The sequence below is a fragment of the Procambarus clarkii genome, chromosome 72 (assembly GCF_040958095.1).
Source record: "Procambarus clarkii isolate CNS0578487 chromosome 72, FALCON_Pclarkii_2.0, whole genome shotgun sequence".
In the NCBI taxonomy this organism is placed as follows: Eukaryota; Metazoa; Arthropoda; class Malacostraca; order Decapoda; family Cambaridae; genus Procambarus; species Procambarus clarkii.
The window spans coordinates 16,837,556-16,853,666 of NC_091221.1; the positions used below are offsets into that span (position 1 = coordinate 16,837,556).

General features: G+C 46.5%; 1 protein-coding gene across 1 annotated transcript in view; it reads left to right on the forward strand.

The window, feature by feature from the left end:
* The window catches only part of LOC123773614 (uncharacterized), a 61,323-nt gene extending 49,068 nt beyond the window's left edge, over positions 1-12,255 (forward strand). Inside the window, exon 6 of the mRNA XM_069312645.1 lies at positions 11,829-12,255. Coding sequence (XP_069168746.1) covers positions 11,829-12,042 — 214 coding nt within the window. The 3' untranslated portion in view covers positions 12,043-12,255. The remainder of the gene's footprint in view (positions 1-11,828) is intronic.
* The last annotated feature ends 3,856 nt before the right edge of the window (positions 12,256-16,111 follow it).

The following is a 16,111-nucleotide window of genomic DNA, read 5'->3' on the forward strand; positions in this document are numbered from 1 at the left end:
GGCTGTTATAGCCGTATGAGGGGCTAGTATAGCAGTATGAGGGACTGATATAGCAGAATGAGGGGCTGGTATTGCAGAATGAGTGGCTGGTGTAGCAGTATGAGGGTGGCTGGTATAACAGGATGAGGTGGGATGGTATAGCAGTATGAGGGGTGGTATATCTGTATGAGAGGCTGGTATAGCAGTATGAGGTGGGCTGGCAAAGCAGTATGAGAGACTGGTATAGCAGTATGATGGGCTGGTATAGTAGTATGAGGGGCTGGTTTAGCAGTATGTGGGGCTGGTATAGCAGTATGAAGGACTGGTATAGCAGTATAAGAGACTGGTATAGCAGTATGAGGGGCTGGTATAGCAGTATTATGGGCTGGTATAGCAATGTTATGGGCTGGTATAGCAGAATGAGGGACTGGTATAGCAGTATGAGGGGACTGGTATAGCAGTATGAGGGGTTGGTATAGTAATTAAAAAGACTGGTATAGCAGTATGAGGGATTAGTATAGCAGTATGAGGGGCTGGTATAGACGTATGAAGGACTGGTATAGCAGTATGGGGGGACTGGTAATGCAGTATGAGGGGCACTGGTAATGCAGTATGAGGGGCACTGGTATAGCTGTATGCGGGCTGGTATAGCTATGAATGGAGGGTATAGCAGTACGAGGGGCTGGTATAGCAGTATGAGGGACTAGTTTAGCAGTATGAGGGGCTGGTATAGCAGTATGAGGAACTGGTATTGTTGTATGAAAGGCGCTGATATAGCAGTATGCGGGGCTGTTATAGCTATGAAGGGATGGTATAGCAGTATGAGGGACTGGTATAGCAGTGTGAGGGGCTGTTGTAACAGTATGAGGGGGCTTTTATAGCAGTATAATGGGCTGGTATAGCAGTATGGGTCTGTCTACCAGTATGAGGGACTGGTATTACAGTATGAGGGACTGGTATTGCAGTATGAAGGGCGCTTGTATAGCAGTATGCGGGGCTGGTATAGCTGTGAAGCAATGGTATAATAGTATGAGGGGCTGGTATAGCAGTGTAAGCGGCTGGTATTATAGTTAGAGGGACTGGTATAGCAGTTTGAGGGAGGCTGTTATAGCAGTAAGAGAGGCTGGTATAGCAGTGTGAGGGGTTGGTATAACATTTAGAGAGGCTGGTATAGCAGTATGAAGGACTTTTATAGCACCATGAGGGGCTAGTATAGCAGTATGAGTGGCTCTTATAGCATTATGAGAAGCAGGTATAGCAGTAAGAGGGACTTGGTATAGCAGTATGAGAGGCTGGTATAGCAGTACGAAAGGCTGGTATAGTAGTATGAGGGACTGGTATAGCAGTATGAGGGACTGGTATAGCCGAATGAGGGGCTGGTATAGCAGTATGAGGGGCTGGTGTAGCAGTGTGAGTGGGCTGGTATAGCAGTATGAGAGCTGGTATAGCAGTAAGAGAGGCTGGTAGAGTAGTATGACGGGACTGGTATAGCAGTATGAGGGGTCCGGAATAGCAGTATGAGGGGCTGGAATAGTAGTATGAAGGGGCTAGTATAGCAGTATGAGAGATTTGTATAGCAGTATGAGAGGCTGGTATAGTAGTATGAGAGGGTGGTATAGCAGAATGAAGGACTGGTATAGCAGTATGAGAGACTGGTATAGCAGTATGAGGGGCTGGTGTAGTAGTAGGAGGGGCTGCCATAGCAGTATGAGGGCTGGTATAGCAGTATGAAGGAATGGTATAGCACTATGAGAGACTGGTATAGCAGTATGAGGGGCTGGTATAGCAGTATTATGGGCTGGTTTAGCAGTAAGAGGCACTAGTATAGCAGTATGTGGGGCTGCTATACAGTATGGGGGGCTGATACAGCAGTATGAGGGGCTGGTATAGCAGGATGAAGGACTGGTATAGTAGTATGAAGGTCTGGTATAGGAGAATGAGGGACTAGTATAGCAGTATCTGGCGTTTGTATAGCAGTATGAGGGACTGGTATAGCAGAATGAGGGGCTGGTATAGTAGTATAAGGTACTGGTATATCAGTATGAGGGGCTGGTATAGCAGCATGAGAGACTGGTATACCAGAATGAGGGACTGGTATAGTAGTATGAGGGGCTGGTGTTGCAGTATTAGGGGGCTGGTTTAGCAGTATAAGGGGCTGGTATAGCAGTAAGAAGGGCTGGTATAGTAGTATGAGGGGGACTGGTAGAGCAGTATGAGGGGCTGGTATAGCAATATGAAGGGGGGCTGGTATACCAGTAGGAGGGACTGGTATAGCAGCATGAAGGACTGGTATTGCAGTATGAGGGACGCTGGTATAGCTGTATGCTTGGCTGGTATAGCTGTGAAGGGATGGTATAGCAGAATGTGGGACTGGAATACCAGTATGAGGGTCTGCTATAGCAATATGAAGGGGGCTGGTGTAGCAGTATGAGGAGTTGGTATAGCAGTATGAGGGACTGGAATAGCAGCACGATGGGATTGGTATAGCAGTATGAGGGGCTGGCATAGCAGTATGAGGGGCTGGTATAGCAGAATGAGGGTCCGTCTAGCAGTATGAGAGACTGGTATAGCAGTATGAGGGACTGGTATTGCAGCATGAGGGGCGCTGGTATAGCTGTATGTGGGGTTGGTATAGCAGTATGAGGGGCTAGTATAGCAGTGTGAGGGGCTGGTATAACAGTAAGAGGGGTTGGTATAGCAGTATGATGGGTTTTTATAGCACCATGATCAGCTAGTATAGCAGTATGAGTGGCTGTTATAGCAGTATGAGGAGCAGGTATAGCAGTATGAAGGACTGGTATAGCACTATGAGAGGCTGGTATAGCAGTATGAGGGGGCTGGTATTGCAGTGTGATGGGCTGGTAAAGCAGTATGAGGGACTGGTATAGCAGTATGAGGAGACTAGTGTAGCAGTATGAGGGACAGTGATAGGAGTATCTGTAGCTGGTATAGCAGTATGAGGGGCTCTTATACCAGTATTAGGGGCTGGTATAGCAGTATGAGGGGCTGGTATAGCAGTATGAGGGGGCTGGTATAGCAGTATAAAGGTACTGGTATAGCAGTATGAAGCGGGGCTGATATAGCTGTATGCTGGGTTGGTATAGCTGTATTATGGGCTGGTATAGCAGTATGAGCGACTGGTATAGCAGTGTGAGGGACTGGTATAGGAGTGAGAGGGGCTTGTCATACCAGTATGACGGGCTGTTATAGCAGTATGTGGGGGCAGGTATAGCTGTGAAGGGATGGTATAGCAGTATGAAGGACTGGTATAGCAGTGTGAGGGGCTGTCATACCAGTAGGTGTGGATGGTATTGTAGTATGAGAAGCTGGTATAGCAGTGTGAGGGGCTGGTATAATAGTGTGAGGGACAGGTATAGCAGTATGAGTTTTTTTATAGCAGTATGTGAGGGCTGGTATATCAGTGTGAGGGGTTGGTATAACACTAAGAGGGGCTGGTATAGCAGTATGAGGGACTTTTATAGCACTATGAGGGGCTAGTATAGCGGTATGAGTGGCTGTTATAGCAGTATGAGGAGCAGGTATAGCAGTAAAAGAAACTAGTATAGCAGTATGAGTGGCTGGTGTAGCAGCATGAGGGGGCTAGTTTAGCAGTATAAGGGGCTGGTATAGCAGTATGAAGGGCTGGTATAGAAGTATGAGGGGGACTGGTAGAGCAGCATGAGGGGCTGGTATAGCAGTATGAAGGGGGGCTGGTATAGCAGTAGGAGGGATTGGTATAGCAGCATGAAGGACTGGTATTGCAGTATGAGTGGCGCTGGTATAGCTGTATGCTTGGCTGGTATAGCTGAGAAGGGATGGTATAGTAGTATGAGGGACTGGTATAGCAGTATGAGGGGCTGGTATAGCAGTATGAAGGACTGGAATAGCAGCACGATGGGATTGGTATAGCAGTATTAGGGGATGTTATAGCAGTATGAGGGGCTGGCATAGCAGTATGAGGGTCCGTCCAGCAGTATGAGAGACTGGTATAGCAGTATGAGGGACTGGTATTGCAGTATGAGGGGCGCTGGCATAGCTGTGAAGGGATGGTATAGCAGTATGAGGGACTGGTATAGCAGTGTGAGGGGATATCACACCTGTGTGAGGGGCTGTTATAGCAGTATGAGAGACTGGTATAGCAGTATGAGGAGCAGGTATAGTAGTATGAGGGGCTGGTTTAGAAGTATGCTGGGCTGGTATAGCAGTATGAATGACTGGTATAGCAGTATGAGGGACTGGTATAGCAGTATGAGGGGCGGGTATAGCTGTATTATGGGCTGGTATAGCAGTGTGAGGGACTGGTATAGCAGCACGAGGGACTGGTATAGCAGTATGACGGCCTCGTATAGCAGTATGAGGAGCTGGTATTGCAGTATGAGGGGCTGGTATAGTAGTATGAAGGACTGGTATTGCAGTATGAGGGATTAGTATTGCAGTATGAGGGGCTGGTATAGACGTATGAGGGGCTGGTATAGCAGTATGAAGGACTGGTATACACAGTACGAGAGACTGGTATAGCAGTATGAGAGGCTGGTATAGCAGTATAAGAGGGGCTGGTATACCAGTATGAGGGGCTGGTATAGTAGAAAGACGGACTGGTATATCAGAATGAGGGGGGATGGAATTGCAGTATGAGGGACTGGTATAGCAGAATGAAAGGCTGGTATAGTAGTATGAGGGACTTGGTATATCAGTATGAGGGGCTGGTATAGCAGTATGAGGGACTGGTATGGCAGAATGAGGCGTTGGTATAGCAGTATGAGGGGCTGGTGTATCAGTATGAGGGGGGCTGGTATAGCAGTATAAGGAGCTGGTATAGCGGTATGAAGGGCTGGTATAGTAGTTTGAGGGGACTGGTATAGCAGAATGAGGGGCTGGTATAGCAGTATGTGGGGGGTGGTATAGCAGTAGGAGGGACTGTTATTGCAGTATGAGGGGCGCTGGTATAGCTGTATTCGTGGCTGGTATAGCTGTGAAGGGATGGTATAGCAGTATGAGTGACTGCTATAGGAGTGTGAGGGGATATCATACCAGTAGGAGGGGCTGTTATAGCAGTATGAGGGGCTGGTATAGCAGTGTGAGGGGCTGGTATAGCAGTATGAGAGGCTGGTATAGCAGTATGACGGGACTGGAATAGTAGTGTGATGGACTGGTATAGTAGTATGAGGGGGCTGGTATAGCAGTATGATGGGCTGGTATAGCGGTGTGAAGGGCTGGTATAGTAGTATAAGGGTCTGGTACAACAGTATGAGGGGCTGGTATTCCAGTATAAGGGACTGGTATAGCAGTATGAGAGGCTGGTATAGCAATATGAGAGAACTGGTATAGTAGTATGAGGGGCTGGTAAAGCAGTATGAGGGTTTGGTATAGCGGTGTGAGGGGCTGGTATTGCAGTATAAGGGGACTGGTATAGCAGTATGAGAGGCTGGAATAGTAGTGTGAGGGGCTGTTATAGCAGAATGAGGGACTGGTATAGCAGTATGAGGGGCTGGTATAGCAGTATGAAGGGGCTAGTATAGCAGTATGAGAGATTTGTATAGCAGTATGAGAGGCTGGTATAGTAGTATGAGAGGGTGGTATAGCAGAATGAAGGACTGGTATAGCAGTATGAGAGACTGGTATAGCAGTATGAGGGGCTGGTATAGTAGTAGGAGGGGCTGCCATAGCAGTATGAGGGCTGGTATAGCAGTATGAAGGAATGGTATAGCACTATGAGAGACTGGTATAGCAGTATGAGGGGCTGGTATAGCAGTATTATGGGCTGGTTTAGCAGTAAGAGGCACTAGTATAGCAGTATGTGGGGCTGCTATACAGTATGGGGGGCTGATACAGCAGTATGAGGGGCTGGTATAGCAGGATGAAGGACTGGTATAGTAGTATGAAGGTCTGGTATAGGAGAATGAGGGACTAGTATAGCAGTATCTGGCGTTTGTATAGCAGTATGAGGGACTGGTATAGCAGAATGAGGGGCTGGTATAGTAGTATAAGGTACTGGTATATCAGTATGAGGGGCTGGTATAGCAGCATGAGAGACTGGTATACCAGAATGAGGGACTGGTATAGTAGTATGAGGGGCTGGTGTTGCAGTATTAGGGGGCTGGTTTAGCAGTATAAGGGGCTGGTATAGCAGTAAGAAGGGCTGGTATAGTAGTATGAGGGGGACTGGTAGAGCAGTATGAGGGGCTGGTATAGAAATATGAAGGGGGGCTGGTATACCAGTAGGAGGGACTGGTATAGCAGCATGAAGGACTGGTATTGCAGTATGAGGGACGCTGGTATAGCTGTATGCTTGGCTGGTATAGCTGTGAAGGGATGGTATAGCAGAATGTGGGACTGGAATACCAGTATGAGGGTCTGCTATAGCAATATGAAGGGGGCTGGTGTAGCAGTATGAGGAGTTGGTATAGCAGTATGAGGGACTGGAATAGCAGCACGATGGGATTGGTATAGCAGTATGAGGGGCTGGCATAGCAGTATGAGGGGCTGGTATAGCAGAATGAGGGTCCGTCTAGCAGTATGAGAGACTGGTATAGCAGTATGAGGGACTGGTATTGCAGTATGAGGGGCGCTGGTATAGCTGTATGTGGGGTTGGTATAGCAGTATGAGGGGCTAGTATAGCAGTGTGAGGGGCTGGTATAACAGTAAGAGGGGTTGGTATAGCAGTATGATGGGTTTTTATAGCACCATGATCAGCTAGTATAGCAGTATGAGTGGCTGTTATAGCAGTATGAGGAGCAGGTATAGCAGTATGAAGGACTGGTATAGCACTATGAGAGGCTGGTATAGCAGTATGAGGGGGCTGGTATTGCAGTGTGATGGGCTGGTAAAGCAGTATGAGGGACTGGTATAGCAGTATGAGGAGACTAGTGTAGCAGTATGAGGGACAGTGATAGGAGTATCTGTAGCTGGTATAGCAGTATGAGGGGCTCTTATACCAGTATTAGGGGCTGGTATAGCAGTATGAGGGGCTGGTATAGCAGTATGAGGGGGCTGGTATAGCAGTATAAAGGTACTGGTATAGCAGTATGAAGCGGGGCTGATATAGCTGTATGCTGGGTTGGTATAGCTGTATTATGGGCTGGTATAGCAGTATGAGCGACTGGTATAGCAGTGTGAGGGACTGGTATAGGAGTGAGAGGGGCTTGTCATACCAGTATGACGGGCTGTTATAGCAGTATGTGGGGGCAGGTATAGCTGTGAAGGGATGGTATAGCAGTATGAAGGACTGGTATAGCAGTGTGAGGGGCTGTCATACCAGTAGGTGTGGATGGTATTGTAGTATGAGAAGCTGGTATAGCAGTGTGAGGGGCTGGTATAATAGTGTGAGGGACAGGTATAGCAGTATGAGTTTTTTATAGCAGTATGTGAGGGCTGGTATATCAGTGTGAGGGGTTGGTATAACACTAAGAGTGGCTGGTATAGCAGTATGAGGGACTTTTATAGCACTATGAGGGCTAGTATAGCGGTATGAGTGGCTGTTATAGCAGTATGAGGAGCAGGTATAGCAGTAAAAGAAACTAGTATAGCAGTATGAGTGGCTGGTGTAGCAGCATGAGGGGGCTAGTTTAGCAGTATAAGGGGCTGGTATAGCAGTATGAAGGGCTGGTATAGAAGTATGAGGGGGACTGGTAGAGCAGCATGAGGGGCTAGTATAGCAGTATGAAGGGGGGCTGGTATAGCAGTAGGAGGGATTGGTATAGCAGCATGAGGGACTGGTATTGCAGTATGAGTGGCGCTGGTATAGCTGTATGCTTGGCTGGTATAGCTGAGAAGGGATGGTATAGCAGTATGAGGGACTGGTATAGCAGTATGAGGGGCTGGTATAGCAGTATGAAGGACTGGAATAGCAGCACGATGGGATTGGTATAGCAGTATTAGGGGATGTTATAGCAGTATGAGGGGCTGGCATAGCAGTATGAGGGTCCGTCCAGCAGTATGAGAGACTGGTATAGCAGTATGAGGGACTGGTATTGCAGTATGAGGGGCGCTGGCATAGCTGTGAAGGGATGGTATAGCAGTATGAGGGACTGGTATAGCAGTGTGAGGGGATATCACACCTGTGTGAGGGGCTGTTATAGCAGTATGAGAGACTGGTATAGCAGTATGAGGAGCAGGTATAGTAGTATGAGGGGCTGGTTTAGAAGTATGCTGGGCTGGTATAGCAGTATGAATGACTGGTATAGCAGTATGAGGGACTGGTATAGCAGTATGAGGGGCGGGTATAGCTGTATTATGGGCTGGTATAGCAGTGTGAGGGACTGGTATAGCAGCACGAGGGACTGGTATAGCAGTATGACGGCCTCGTATAGCAGTATGAGGAGCTGGTATTGCAGTATGAGGGATTAGTATTGCAGTATGAGGGGCTGGTATAGACGTATGAGGGGCTGGTATAGCAGTATGAAGGACTGGTATACACAGTACGAGAGACTGGTATAGCAGTATGAGAGGCTGGTATAGCAGTATAAGAGGGGCTGGTATACCAGTATGAGGGGATGGTATAGTAGAAAGACGGACTGGTATATCAGAATGAGGGGGGATGGAATTGCAGTATGAGGGACTGGTATAGCAGAATGAAAGGCTGGTATAGTAGTATGAGGGACTTGGTATATCAGTATGAGGGGCTGGTATAGCAGTATGAGGGACTGGTATGGCAGAATGAGGCGTTGGTATAGCAGTATGAGGGGCTGGTGTATCAGTATGAGGGGGGCTGGTATAGCAGTATAAGGAGCTGGTATAGCGGTATGAAGGGCTGGTATAGTAGTTTGAGGGGACTGGTATAGCAGAATGAGGGGCTGGTATAGCAGTATGTGGGGGGTGGTATAGCAGTAGGAGGGACTGTTATTGCAGTATGAGGGGCGCTGGTATAGCTGTATTCGTGGCTGGTATAGCTGTGAAGGGATGGTATAGCAGTATGAGTGACTGCTATAGGAGTGTGAAAGGATATCATACCAGTAGGAGGGGCTGTTATAGCAGTATGAGGGGCTGGTATAGCTGTGTGAGGGGCTGGTATAGCAGTATGAGAGGCTGGTATAGCAGTATGACGGGACTGGAATAGTAGTGTGATGGATTGGTATAGTAGTATGAGGGGGCTGGTATAGCAGTATGATGGGCTGGTATAGCGGTGTGAGGGGCTGGTATAGTAGTATAAGGGTCTGGTACAACAGTATGAGGGGCTGGTATTCCAGTATAAGGGACTGGTATAGCAGTATGAGAGGCTGGTATAGCAATATGAGAGAACTGGTATAGTAGTATGAGGGGCTGGTAAAGCAGTATGAGGGTTTGGTATAGCGGTGTGAGGGGCTGGTATTGCAGTATAAGGGGACTGGTATAGCAGTATGAGAGGCTGGAATAGTAGTGTGAGGGGCTGTTATAGCAGAATGAGGGACTGGTATAGCAGTATGAGGGGCTGGTATAGCAGTATGAGGGGCTGGTATAGCAGTATGAGGTGCTGGTATTGCAGTATGAAGGGCTGGTATAGTAGTATGAGGGGCTAGCTTAGCAGTATGAGGGGCTGGTATAGCAATATGAAGGGCTGCTATAGCAGTATGATGGGCTGGTATAGCAGTATGAGGGGCTGGTTTAGCAGTATGAGGGGCTGCTATAGCAGTTTGAGGGACAAGTATAGTAGTGTGAGGGGCTAGTATAGCAGTATGAGGGGCTGATATAGTAGTATGAGTGGCTGGTATAGCTGTATGAGGGGCTGGTGTAGCAGCATGAGGCGCTGGTATAGCAGTATGAGAAGCTGGTTTAGCTGTATTAGGGGCTATTAAAGAAGTATGTGATTTTGTATAGCAGTGCGAGTGGCTGGTATAGCAGTATCAGGGGCGGGTATAGCAGAATGAGTCGCTGTTATAGCAGTATGAGGTCTGGTATAGCAGTATAAGGTCTGGTATATCAGTGTGAGGGGCTGGTATACGAGTATGAGAGGCTGTATAACAGTATGATGGGCTGGTATAGCAGTATGAGGGAAGGGTTTAGCCGTATGAGGGGCTGGACTAGCAGTATGAGGGGTTGGTATAGCAGAAATGAGGGACTGGTATAGCAGTACGAGGGACTGGTAAAGCAGTATGAGGTGTTGGTATAGCAGAATGAGAAGCTGGTACAACAGAATGAGAAGTTGGTATAGCAGTTATCACCACAATCATCCAACAGATCACCACAGCCACCAACACATCCCCACAACCACCTAACACATCTTCACAACCCCCAACACATCACCACAACCACCCAACACATCCTAACAACCCCCAACACATCTTCACAACCCCCAACACATCACCACAACCACCCAACACATCATAACAACCCCCAACACATCTTCACAACCCCCAACACATCACCACAACCACCCAACACATCCCAACAACCCCCAACACGTCTTCACAACCCCCAACACATCACCACAGCCACCAACACATCACCACAACCACCCAACACATCTTCACAACCCCCAACACATCACCACAGCCACCAACACATCCCCACAACCACCCAACACGTCTTCACAACCCCCAACACATCACCACAGCCACCAACACATCACCACAACCACCCAACACGTCTTCACAACCCCCAACACATCACCACAGCCACCAACACATCCCCACAACCACCCAACACGTCTTCACAACCCCCAACACATCACCACAGCCACCAACACATCCCCACAACCACCCAACACGTCTTCACAACCCCCAACACATCACCACAGCCACCAACACATCCCCACAACTACCCAACACGTCTTCACAACCCCCAACACATCACCACAGCCACCAACACATCACCACAACCACCCAACACATCCCCACAACCACCAACACATCACCACAGCCACCAACACATCACCACAACCACCCAACACATCCCCACAACCACCAACACATCTTCACAACCCCCAACACATCCCCACAACCACCCAACACATCACCAAAACCATCAACACATCACCACAACCACCAACACATTACACCACCCCCCAAACACCTCCTCGCAACCCTCAACTCACCCCCACAACCACCCAACACATCCCCACAACCTTCAACACATCCCCACAACCCCAGCACATCCCCACAACCACCCAACACATCCCCACAACCCTCAACACATCCCCACAACCCTCAACACATCCCCACAACCCTCAACTCACCCCCACAACCACCCAACACATCCCCACAACCCTCAACACATCCCCACAACCCTCAACACATCCCCACAACCCTCAACTCACCCCCACAACCACCCAACACATCCCCACAACCTTCAACACATCCCCACAACCCCAGCATATCACCACAACCACCAACACATCACAATAACCACCCAGCACAACACCCCAACCACCAACACATCCCCACAACCCAACAGCACATCACCATAACCCCCAACACATCCCCACAACCCCCAACACATTACCACAAACCCAACACATCCCCACAGTCACCCACCACATCCCCACAACCTGCAACACATCCCCACAATCCCAACACATCACAACAACTACCCAACAAATCACCACAACCACCAACACATCACCACAACCCCCAACACATGAGCACAACCCCCAACACATCACAACAACCCCCAACACATTCCCACAACCCCCAACACATCACCACAACCCCCAACACATCCCCACAACCCCCAACTCATCCCCACAACCCCCAACCCATCATCACAACCACCCAACAAATCACCACAACCCACCAACACATCATCACAACCACCCAACACATTTCCAGAACCTCCCAACACATCCTAACAACACCCCGAACACATCACCATAACCCCCAACATAATCATCCTTTTGTCCCATATTATAACCCGTCCACTGCTACAACCCCTGCAGCTTGAACTTGGACCCGGAACACAACCCATACTACCAGAAGCCGTACGAGGGCCCTCTCCACCTCCCAGCCCAGGCCTACCCACAGCCCGACCCTCACCAGCAGGCCTACCAGCCCCCGGCGCCCAAGCCCGCCTACATCGCCCCGTCTACGGCCTACAAAGGGCATAGGAAGCCGGATGCCGGTTATAGCGGGCCTCCGGAGGGGCCCTACTGAGCCCAATAGGACCTGAGCATATGGGGAATCATATGATCTATTTGCACTAGTTAAAGTGGAATAAATCACTGTCTATCTATCTAATCTATCTATATATTTATCTATATATCTATCCATATATCTATCTATCTATAATCTATATATCTAAACATCTCATTTATCTAAATATCTAATCTATCTCATCTATCTAACTTTAAATCTATCTTTATATCTGTCAATACCTACCTATCTTTCTTTCAATATTTGGATTTGTCTATCTATCTATATACATATATATATATATATATATATATATATATATATATATATATATATATATATATATATATATATATATATATAAAGAGGGTTACAATTCCGTATTTATTTAAATATTGTATTTAACATGGAATACACAATCACTTAAAATTATAGTGTTTTTTATTCCCTTATTGTTTAATGTTTTGGATATTTAATTACTGGATGTTTAACTAGTGGATGTTTATTCTATACATGTTTAACCCAGGATGTTTAACCCCAGGATGTTTAACCCCTGGATGTTTAACCCCTGGATGTTTAACCCCAGGATGTTTAACTCCAGGATGTTTAACCCCTGGATGTTTAACCCAAGGATGTTTAACCCCAGGATGTTTAACCCCTGGATGTTTAACCCCTGAATGTTTAACACCTGGATGTTTTTCTCCTGAATGTTTAACCCCTGGATGTTTAACTCCTGAATGTTTAACCCCTGGATGTTTAACTCCTGAATATTTAAACCCTGGATGTTTAACTCCTGAATGTTTAACCCCTGGATGTTTAACTCCTGAATGTTTAACCCCTGGATGTTTAACCCCTGAATGTTTAACCCCTGGATGTTTAACCCCTGAATGTTTAACCCCTGGATGTTTAACTCCTGAATGTTTAACCCTAGGATGTTTAACTCCTGAATGTTTAACCCCAGGATGTTTAACCCCTCGATGTTTAACCCCTGAATGTTTAACCCCTGGATGTTTAACTCCTGAATGTTTAACCCCTGGATGTTTAACTCCTGAATGTTTAACCCCTGGATGTTTAACTCCTGAATGTTTAACCCCTGGATGTTTAACTCCTGAATGTTTAACCCCTGGATGTTTAACTCCTGAATGTTTAAACCTAGGATGTTTAACTCCTGAATGTTTAACCCCAGGATGTTTAACCCCTGGATGTTTAACCCCTGAAAATTTAACCCCTGGATGTTTAACTCCTGAATGTTTAACCCCTGGATGTTTAACTCCTGAATGTTTAACCCCTGGATGTTTAACCCCTGAATGTTTAACCCCTGGATGTTTAACCCCTGAATGTTTAACCCCTGGATGTTTAACTCCTGAATGTTTAACCCTAGGATGTTTAACTCCTGAATGTTTAACCCCAGGATGTTTAACCCCTGGATGTTTAACCCCTGAATGTTTAACCCCTGGATGTTTAACTCCTGAATGTTTAACCCCTGGATGTTTAACTCCTGAATGTTTAACCCCAAGGTGCTTAACCCCTGGATGTTTAACCCCAGGATAGGTAACACCTGCATATTTAACCCCAGGATGTTTAACTCCTGGATGTTTAACCCCATGATGTTTAACTCCGGGATGTTTATCTCCTGGATTTTAAACCCCCAGGATGTTTAACCACAGGATGTTTAACGCCAGGATATTTAACCCCAGGTTGGTTAACCCCAGGATGTTTAACCCCAGGAAGATTAACCCTGGATGTTTAACCCCAGATGTTTAATCCCTGGATGTTTAACGTCTGGATGTTTAACCCCAGGATTTTTAACCCCTGAAGTTTATCCCTCGATGTTTAACCCCACATGTTTAACTCCTGGATGTTTAAGCCCTGGATGTTTAACCCTGGATGTTTAACCCTGGATGTTTAACCATGGATGTTTAACCCCTGGATGTTTAACCCCACATGTTTAACTCCTGGATGTTTAACCCCTGGATGTTTAACCCTGGATGTTTAACCATGGATGTTTAACCCCTGGATGTTTAGCCCCAGATGCTTAACCCCTGGATGTTTAACCCTGGATGTTTAACCATGGATGTTTAACCCCTGGATGTTTAGCCCCAGATCTTTAACCCCTGGATGTTTAACCCCAAGGATGTTTAACACGAGGATTTTTAACACCAGAATGTTTAACCCCTAGATGTTTAACCCAAGGATATTTAACCTGGACGTTTAACCCTGGATAGATAACACCTGGATGTTTAACCCCAGGGTGTCAGTTGTATCTTCTGATTTTTGTCTGTAGCCTACAGACAAAAATCAGAAGATACAACTGACAATTTACTATAAAACCAAAAAAACGGCCAGCCTACTCATGAGAAACTCTCCAGACACAAAGCAGAACGTTTTAAAGGAGACCAACGTCGTCTATGCCTTCAAATGCCCTCTTGGGGACTGTAAGCCTCAAAAAACTCAGTATATATTCAAGACAACAACATCTCTTTCCAGGCGTTTAACGATGCATAAGCAACAGGGCTCCATTAAGGAAAATATAGCCTCTTCCCACAACCAAACCATCACCAGAGAAATCTTAGCAAACAACACAGAAATCATCGATAGATACAGCGATAGCAGGCGGCTCGACGTCTGCGAGGCACTACACATCAAGAAGTCAACACCAGCAATCAACAGCCAATTAATGCACAACTATATTCTACCCACTTCAAGACTCCGCTCCAATATAGAAGCATCAAGAAATACGGGCCAATAAAAATAGGCCTTCTGCAGTTACCTACTTTTAATACCTGTTTGTATTTCATTGTTTCGTGTTCTGTCTTGTATTAAAAGTTTATTTTCACCTCATCCAAAACTATTGTAACATGTCACTTCACCCAAATGTAGGTATAAAAACTCGTAAGATGTTTAAGCTCTATTCAGTTAAAGTTGTGTGTGTTTGTGTAAACAAAAGTCTTTGAAAATGTAATAAGTTTTACGAAACGCGATCAAGTGTCGCGTCAGACTAGAAATAAAAATGAATTTTGGAGAATTGATCTTTGAATTACCATCAACAGTGAAAAGAAACGTAAGAAAGATCGAGAAAATTCGTGTTAGAATTATTAGAGAATTATGTAGACTGCAGTGTGGAAACCTCCATATTTCATGTGCCCGGATTGCTTATACATGTGCCCGGATGGGCACATGTAGAAGCAAGTAGATGGGGTCGCCATGGGTTCTCCCCTAGGTGTCCTGTTTGCAAACTTCTACATGGGTACCATCGAGCAAAAAGTCTTAGTCGACATGAACTTGAAACCGGCCATATACTGCAGGTATGTTGACGACATTTTCACACAGGTACCTGATGTCAGACATCTGCAGGAGCTGAAGGAGGCATTTGAGCAGAGTTCCGTGCTGCGTTTCACTTACGAGATGGAAAAGGATGGGAAGCTGCCCTTTCTAGATGTAACAGTCATGGAAAAGAGCGGAGGTTTCCACACTGCAGTCTACACTAAGGAAACGAACATAGGAATGTGCCTAAATGCCAACAGCGACTGCCCAGACAGGTACAAAAGGAGTGTTGTTAACGCATATGTCGACCGTGCTCTCAGCCACAGCTCAGAATGGAAGCAAGTCGACGAAGAACTCTGTAGGGTAAGGCAGGTCCTAGTCAACAACGGCTTCTCCAATGGTTTAGTCGAAGACATCATAAGAAGGAAAGTGAAACGCCATGCAACCTCTGAAGAGACAACTAACACAACACCTATACCCCCTATTAGACTATTTTACAGGAACTTCTTTTCCACAGCTCATAAAACGGAGGAAAGGGTCCTGAAAGATATTGTTAATAGAAACGTTATCCCTACAGACAAAAATCAGAGGATACAACTGACGATGTACTATAAAACCAGAAAAACGGCCAGCCTACTTATGAGAAACTCTCCAGACACAAAACAGAACGCTTTAAAAGAGACTAACGTCGTCTATGCCTTCAAATGCCCTCTTGGGGACTGTAAGCTCCAAAAAACCCAGTATATAGGCAAGACAACAACATCTCTTTCTAGGCGTTTAACGATGCATAAGCAACAGGGCTCCATTAAGGAACATATAATCTCTT